At 35.6% G+C, this 8398-nt stretch overlaps 1 protein-coding gene across 1 annotated transcript; it reads left to right on the top strand.

Annotated features, from left to right (window-relative positions):
* The first annotated feature begins 1137 nt into the window (after nt 1-1137).
* LOC107790893 (cytochrome b5) lies at nt 1138-8047 on the top strand. The gene is made up of 4 exons (XM_016612867.2): nt 1138-1309; nt 1411-1511; nt 7372-7438; nt 7534-8047. Exons 2-4 carry the CDS (start codon nt 1434-1436, stop codon nt 7782-7784), a joined length of 396 nt encoding a protein of 131 aa, XP_016468353.1. The 5' UTR covers nt 1138-1309; nt 1411-1433; the 3' UTR covers nt 7785-8047.
* Nucleotides 8048-8398: the final 351 nt, after the last annotated feature.

The following is an 8398-nucleotide window of genomic DNA, read 5'->3' as shown; positions in this document are numbered from 1 at the left end:
TATCCTTAGCTCCACGATGGGCGCCAAACTGTTTACCCTTAAAATTTGATAACAATTAAACTTATAATGAGGTTCTAAGGATACGCGATTTCACTTAATACCGATAGACAAATATGAAGATTAATAACATAAATGAACTATGAAATAAAGCGAACCAGTATTGAAATGAAATTCAACCCTCGAGTTAGGGTACCCTCGAACTGATTGATACCAAAATAGTTAAAAATAAAGCAAGTTGATGAACAAGAAAGTATAAGCTAAAGAGAGAGTGTTATATTGCCTTTTTTACGTGAGACCCGTGTGTTACAAATGGTTAATACTCCCCTTTATATAGTAGAGGAGTTCCACTTATGGTACAACTCTAATTACAGAAGGAAATCACATGATTAACTAATTAACCGTTTCTGATTTGATCCGTTCCGAGATTTACGCCATGATCCTCGACCAGTCACCGAGATTTATGCCGTGATTCTCGATCAGTCACGGATATCTCGCCTTTATGTTATTGTGCTATCTTTGATCTTGCTCGATGTCTGTCTTGTTTGGTTTCGATCGCTACTAGTCTCGATCTTGACAGGTACCTCGGTTCTGAACTCGGTACCTTATTCTCGTGATATGGCATATTCCGTTACGAGGGCATCCTCCGATGCAAACTCCCGGTCTTTGTCAAATAATAAAATCGGGTGGGCTCAGTTTTAACCGTATAAAGTACTATTGCTGGCAGACCTACCATGATTTAGTGATTAGTACTTCATAGCTAATTGCGCAAAGTATAATTATATGAGAGTTTATTTAACCTACACTCCTTGTCGTCCCAATTTATTTGAACTGTATTTTACTAACAGAAAATGAAAGAAAGAAAAACAAATTAACGAATAAATTAAATATGAATAAGAAATTAAGAAAATCTTTTTTGTACCAAACTACGTAACTTGTGTTTGAATTTAATGGAATCTACGATAAGAAGATGTCAGTAAGAATTAAATTGACCAGTAAATTAAAAAGAAAAGAGAAAATAAGAGCAATATTGATGATATCTTCCCACCCACCTCTGATATATATATAAAAAATAAAAATAAAAATAAAAAAGAAAGTGAAACGTCAGTAAAAGCTTCTTGCGTGTACCAGCCTAAAAATAAGCATCCTAATTCATTGGGATCGGGTATTGGTATGCGTAATAGACAAAAGCGGAGACGGCTATAGACAAACACATTACCAAGTTTGACTAATAGTAAATTTTTAAGTAGCGTGGGGCTTTTGGCAGTGGGCGGAAGTTCAGAGGCAAGCTGAGTTTCTGTTTTGCATCCTGGTTAGATTCTTTATCTTGTCTCAATCTCATTTCTTTTTGGTATATTCTGTACTTTTAATTACAATTTCTAAGTTTATTTTTTTGTTTTCCCATTTGATTAGATTGTATCCGGTGATCGGCAACGATGAGTAAAGTTCATGCTTTTAATGAGGTGGTGGAGCACAACAAGAAAGATGATTGCTGGCTTATCATCTTTGGAAAGGCAAGCTTCTTTTTTTCTTTTTGCATGTTCAACTATCACTTTATCTGTTGTTTCTATTCTTGATTTGTTACTTTTTGTGATAGACTCGTTTGCTGGATTACACAAATCTAACAATTCTTTTGGGGATCACTACAGTTTTAATTACTTCCCCGTTTCTAGGCTATTATAAGTTGTAATAAAACCATTTCAACTCGAAGTACTCCTTATAACTAGAAGGAAGTAGCTTTGGACATCTGGGTCATATCTTGGGGAATCGATGTTCATAGATAAATCAATCAACCAACTACGTCTCTGTCTAAATTAGTTCAGGTTGGATATATGAAGCCTCTGTATCCATTCCACACTATTTTGGTTTATTGCATTGCGGTACTATATTAAATTTTCTTGCAACGCAAATTTTCTTGATTCGAAAATTAATCTTTCTCTCGATATCTTATTTATCATTATACAAGCTAAGCCTTGATCCAGGTAAAAAGACTTAACAAATATCGGCCCAAATATAACAACAATTGTTAAAGTCTCCCAACACATTAGTATAGCCTATATGGATATTTTATGTTCATTGTGTTTTGTTGTTAGCTAACACTAAGTAGTTCGTGTTGATTCTTAGAGTCTGTAGGCCAACGAAATAAGTTTTCTTCATAGCATTCCCTTATTCATTTGTTTGTACCATAAATATATTGCGATGTAGTCTATGGAAGTCATTACTGTATCTACCAACATGTCTGTTCAGATTTCTTCCTATAAATATTTGTTGGTAATTTGAAAACCCTTTGATCAAGGTATCCGTATTTTCTTTAAATTTAGTTTAAGTTTCCTCATCATAATATATTTGTAGAATACATGCATTAATGCTTTTGATTGTCTCATTTCCACTTACCGGTCTCAACAAGGTAGTCCTATCACCAATTTTCTTCTATTATGATTACCATCTCCTTCTACATTATTAACAAATGATTGCCGTCTCCTTCTAATTATTTTTATCTATCCTGCAGTGTCACAATTTATGTATGTGTTATCGGTCTTTTTATCCTTTTACTCTCTCTGGCTTATGTATCCTGGAATTGATTAGTAGATAATCTTAATGATCACTAAACAAAGCTTTCAATCATTAGTGCATAGTTGGTTTGACAGATAAGGTGGGATGAGGAGGCATCATCCTCATTCTATCATGTCTTTGGGTACAGAAGAAAGATTTTTTGTTGAGTCATCCTAAGAACCCTTTCTATCCTAATACAAGGGACTATTTAATCCCAGGAAAGTGGTATTAATAATTCCACAGGCTGTTGCAGGAAATTGCAACATCAACAACAACCCAGTATAATCCCACTAGCGGGGTCTTGGGAGGGTAGTGTGTTACCCCTACCCTGGGGTAGAGAGGCTGTTTCCGATAGACCCTCGGCTCCCTCCTTCCAAGAACTCCCCGCCTTGCTCTTGGGGTGACTCGAACTCACAACCTCTTGGTTGGAAGTGGAGGGTGCTCACCACTAGAGCAACCCACTCTTGTCGAATGAGAAAACGGGTAAAATGCACCCCACCCCCCAAGAAAACATAGATTGATAGATTTCAACTAAATATTGACATGCTGTTTAGATGAAACTTTGTTGAGACAAAACAATATTAGCTAATATATTTCTTCTCTTACTTCTTTTAAAGATTTAAAAATGGCAGGAGGAAAACAATCATGAACACAAATATGTTTGCGAAAAGTGGGAAAATGGTGGGAAAAAGAGATTAAACCATTTAAGTTGTAATAGTCCATCTTTAGGACAAATTGTTGTACATTTGAGAATATATTATGGCAAAATACATGGACGGACCCTTAAACTTGGCCATTTCTTTCATCTAGACACCTTATCTAAAGGAGTGACCTATTGAACACTTAATGTTGATTGAAAATATGTCTATTAAACACCTAAATGACAACTCCTCACAAAAAGGTGGTGTGTGAGTCTCAAACGCAGTAATGTGGCAAAGAAGCCAATTAAGAAATGACATGTGGAAAAAACTTTCCAGGCAACTCGCACTCGTCTTCTTAATTTCACCATGTCCACCATTTTGTTTCTCCATTTCACGACATATCTAATTACACCTTAAAGATTTTATCAAATACACGGACTCTAATTAGTGATTACACAAAAAAAGTTGAAATATGTCTACAATTATAAAAATCTAAAACTCCATAGAAACTCCTGCTTGCCCTTGCTCTGAACAAAGGATGTACGAACCAACGCTAAAATAGCTTTGCCACCAGATGCGCGAAATTTGCAGAAAGAATCCCAAAATTTGCTTCCCATTTTGCCTTTTTGTTCTAGTTACCCAAAATAATATCTCCGGAAGGTTATTACCCTTTACCATTAGGTGGTGGCATAGAAGTGGATCCGACGGTTGAAGATGAATCAGATTATGGTTGGAGGAGTTTTTGTTTGTTGGTTTTTAGCTGTAGTTTGGAAATTTTCCGTGATTTTTTAGCTTTCTCAACTTTTTGTTGTTGTTTGGTGGATATGTGGCACTCAGTGAAGAGCAAGTGGGTTTATGACAGTGGAGTGATGGAGTTGTCTGTATATGAGTGGTCTGAAGGTGGAGGGTGGTGGTTTTAGAGAGAGAGGGGAACGAATGGTGTTTCTTTTGGCAGGGAAGTATGGTGGCTGAGTCTCGGCGGCCTTGGCTAGGATGATGGTGGCGAGACCGCGAGAGAGAAGATGAGAGAGAAAGCAGAAAGAAATAAAAAATAAAAACTTATGTTTCTTCATGCTCTCACAAGGAGCGTAATATAATTATACGCACACTGCCATGTCAGCAGTGTGTCTAATTGACACATTTTCAATCAACATGAAGTGGTCAATAGGTCACTCTTTTAGATAGGTGTCTAAATGAAAAAAAATGGCCAAGTTTAAGGGGCCATCTAAGTATTTGGCCAAATATTATTGAATGCACACTAATGCCCCGCATAATTCGTGCCTCCCAGGGTTTTGGTTCAATGGCAAAGGTAGTATAAGGGGGAACGTGTGGTAGGCGTATGTCATGAGTTCGAATCGTAACTGTTAAATCAAGTATGGTGTTTAAGTAGAGAAGGATAATCAGGAAGGTTAATTATCCACTGAGTTTCGAGACTACGCACAACGGATTTCTAGGTTATCAAAAAGAAATGCCTATCAAAATTTATGCTGTAAGAAAATCTAGGACTCAATTATGCATGAACTTAGTTTACACATGACTGTAAGGACCTAATTTGTATAATATTGTTCACTTCTCCATTACACAAGTAATTAATGACAACAAATCTTTTTTCTAGAAATAAAAAATAAATCTTGAAACTTGTTACTTTTGTGATAAAAAAAATTAAGAATTTGAAAGCCATAAACATGTGGAAGATGGTTCTGACTTCTGCCAGTGATCATCTTGTGCATTTGCAAAGAAGGAAACCACCGCTGTTTTGAAGAGATTTCAACTCCTAATCACTGAGGCTAGAGATTTTTTATGAATCTTTTTGCTTGGAGTAGTCTCTGTAATGTAAATAATTGACACTTCTTTGCATTTTATAAGCTCCCTATTTCTTGCTAGGAGTTATCAGACTGTGTAGGAGCTACTTCTTTTTTCTTTTTCTAATCCTTTGCATCTTCTGGATGCTGAGTGAATGAAGTTTATTTTTTTTTTTAAAAACATAAAATTTTGAGAATCTCATTTGCTCTGCTGAAGAGTTCTTGGGAGAAGCATGTTATCCAATAGTATAAGCTCCAATTTTCACCTTATAGAGTTTGGAGGCCTATGTAGTGAAATGGGAAAGCTAAAATTTAACAAATGGAGTAAATAGAGATAGGAAAAAGCAGAAATAAGAAATGAAATTAAGATGTGCAAGTAAGAAAGATGCACCAAATGTCGTCTAAGTAAGATTTTGTGCGCTTGAATCCGCCCGTGTTTTTTTCGAGATATAAACCCAAATACTTTGTTTTTAAAATGTTAATAGGCATTTAACTTACCTAAAAGAAAAATACATAAAGATTGGCATTTGGTTACCTAAAAGAAAAATACATAAAGATTTTTCACCCTGCTTTACTTTCAAAGAAGAATGGCAAGTATCAGTTAGGGATTAAACAAAGTGATAACAGAAGAGAGAAAGGAATAGAAGAAAGAAGAAAGAGAAGAGTGAAAGTGAAGGGGGTTTAGTGCATAAACTGGTGCATACAATTCTGAAAATAATAATTAAAGGAATGAAGTAACAGCTCCAGTAAATATTTCTTAATAAGGCGAATTAGAAATTATAGAATTAGAACACCAAGGAGATATCTAAACACGAGTAAATATTTCTAAAGGGCATAATGTAGTGTGTTAAGTATAGGTCTTAAATTCTTGAAGCTTTGTAGCATCAATTTGAATATCAAAGTGACAATGAACTTAAAAGCGAAGGGGACAAAGTAAAGCCCAGAGATAAAAGAATCAAAGACAAAAAGAATATCTTCCTGAGAATAAATTGTGATGAGAGGTACCTCGAGTTGTAGGGAGATTATTGTATTACATTACGGAAAGGAGGCTAGTGAAAATTAAGAAACTAACAAAGTACCGTAAGTGTTACAAAATTTTATACTACATTGATAAATTTCATTTTTTGTCCAGATGTTCAAATTTTATGAACTGTGTCTCTAACCCAATCTAACCAATGAAAAATTAACATGTTTTTTTGGGAATTAGTGAAAATAAAATTCTTGTCCAACAGAAAAGACCGTTTGCAGACTCCTGCAAAACTATTTCTTAAATAGTATGCAGTAGAGAAGAGAGGAAGTATGAGAAATACATTAGGTTGGGTTTTCAACTACATAATAGAGATCAAATCTGTTAGGGGAAGGTAATGCAATTCGGTTTTATTTCTCCTATGATATTTCAGAGTGCTAATTGCCAGGAGATATGCGACTTTTAGAAGAACAATTTTGAACCAGCATACAACACTCTTACCTATTGGACACATGGCAATATCATTAGGTAGAAGCACTCTTTAATTGCTATTCCTTTACCACTAGCCTTATATGACGTCACAGGTAAATGGTCGAAGGTTTGTCTACGTGTGCTCTTTCATTGGACAAGCTCTTGACCTCCTCGTTGGTCTAATTTTTTCCCACTGATCCATTATTATCAATAACTTCTTAATCACCATTAGTTTCCAGCTAGACCAATTTATTCATTATCTGTTCTCCGTTTCATTTTGCTACCAGCGTACCCTAAGTTGCAACTTTCTCATACATTTATAATTATGACACTTAATCAATCCCGAGTTACATATACATTGTTTTCCATGTAATGGTTACATTGTCTATAGACAAATACATGGAGAGAAGTTTTTCGTCTTGTGGGGAGGACCGTGCTATTTCGTCTCTCCTGCTCAATCTTATAATGTGATTCTATAATATGAACGGTCTCTCTCATTCCCTTTCTTGTGATATTTCATACTTGCTGCTATGTTTTATATATCCACTGTGACGTTAAAATGCTTGACCTGCATGTTATAGCTTGAAATCGTTTCTGCACTTATTTTATTCCAATTTTTAGTGTTAACCGACCATGATGCATTTTAGAATGGTTTCATGTTCTCTAAGATTTCTAGATGTTGCATAAGGTAAGTAATTCAGATGAACGAATACATCAGAACCTGAATCTGTAATATTACATAGTTGTCATCACTTTTGGTTCTTGACATAGACTCTATTTAACCTATGGTAATAAATACTGTTGTCACCAGGCATAAAGCAAAACCTCCTATGCTGGCGGCAGTGTTTTATCGGTGTTGTTCTACTTGTTGTTTACTGTTGCTATCATTAAATTTCCATCCTATTGTCTTTGGATTTCATGTTTGACAACTTGATCTTAGGTTTATAATGTAACCTCATTTCTGGATGATCATCCTGGAGGTGATGATGTCTTGCTGACTGCAACAGGTATGACTAAACACTTAAGAGGGTATCTTAGTCGTTTTCGTGAACCGACATACTAACTGAGATATGATACGGTGTTAAATTTGTGTGGTAAATAGGGAAGGATGCAACAGATGATTTTGAAGATGTCGGTCACAGTGATGATGCAAGAGAGATGATGAAGAAGTACTACGTTGGTGAGATAGACCGTTCTACCCTTCCCGTTGAGCGCAAATATACTCCGCCTGCAACGCCACCACCCGCTGGAAACCAGGGTTCTGGAAATTTATCAAAGATATTGCAATTCTTGTTACCATTGTTGATATTGGGTGTAGCGCTTGCCTTACGTTCCTTTTACCAGAAAGAATAGATCAACTGTCATATTTCAAGCTGCAATAGCAAGCGTATGGAAAATACAATACAACCTTCAACTAAGCTGCTTGTCATTTTCATATGTTGTGTTTTAGTCCTAAAGATTAGTATCTTTTATTCAGCTTATGTGTATTTTCTATCTTTGCCTGATGTTGTCCCTATTGGGGTACTGAGATATTAAAACGTTGTTACCGCTGTTGGATGTCACTGCTGGTAATGCTGTCTGTTAGAATAAAAGTTTTATGGTAGAAGTTTTCTTTATTTCGGTGGAATAAATAGGTTCTTACATAATAAATTGGCATCTTTCAGGGTACGCATAGCGGCCAAGTTGGAATTCCCAATTTATAGTAATTGTACAGCTTAACACATGGATTGACTGCTGCAATTTCATCTCACGTCTTTGTATCTTCCTTTTTTTCTCTTCAGGGCCGTTTGATTGGGCAGGCGGTATAAGGAGAATTAGTTCTTCATAAAAATGAATAACTCAAGAAAAACATACCATTACCAAAGGAAAGGGGTGTTGGAAGAGGATATCAGAGTAGAAACGTCCAAAAGATATGAAAATAGAAAAGTTGAGGAAAAATAGTTGCAAATTTGACACTCCCATAAAAA

The sequence above is a fragment of the Nicotiana tabacum genome, chromosome 19 (genome assembly GCF_000715075.1).
Source record: "Nicotiana tabacum cultivar K326 chromosome 19, ASM71507v2, whole genome shotgun sequence".
NCBI lineage: Eukaryota > Viridiplantae > Streptophyta > Magnoliopsida > Solanales > Solanaceae > Nicotiana > Nicotiana tabacum.
This window is presented reverse-complemented; position numbering and strand designations above follow the sequence as displayed.

Bases quoted from the DNA above. Each gene is read 5' to 3' on its own strand.
- LOC107790893 (XM_016612867.2), top strand. From the start codon at position 1,434: ATGAGTAAAGTTCATGCTTTTAATGAGGTGGTGGAGCACAACAAGAAA. The intron at 1,512-7,371 runs GCAAGCTTCTTT...ACTTGATCTTAG, and splicing joins GGCTTATCATCTTTGGAAAG to GTTTATAATGTAACCTCATT. The intron at 7,439-7,533 runs GTATGACTAAAC...TGTGGTAAATAG, and splicing joins TGTCTTGCTGACTGCAACAG to GGAAGGATGCAACAGATGAT.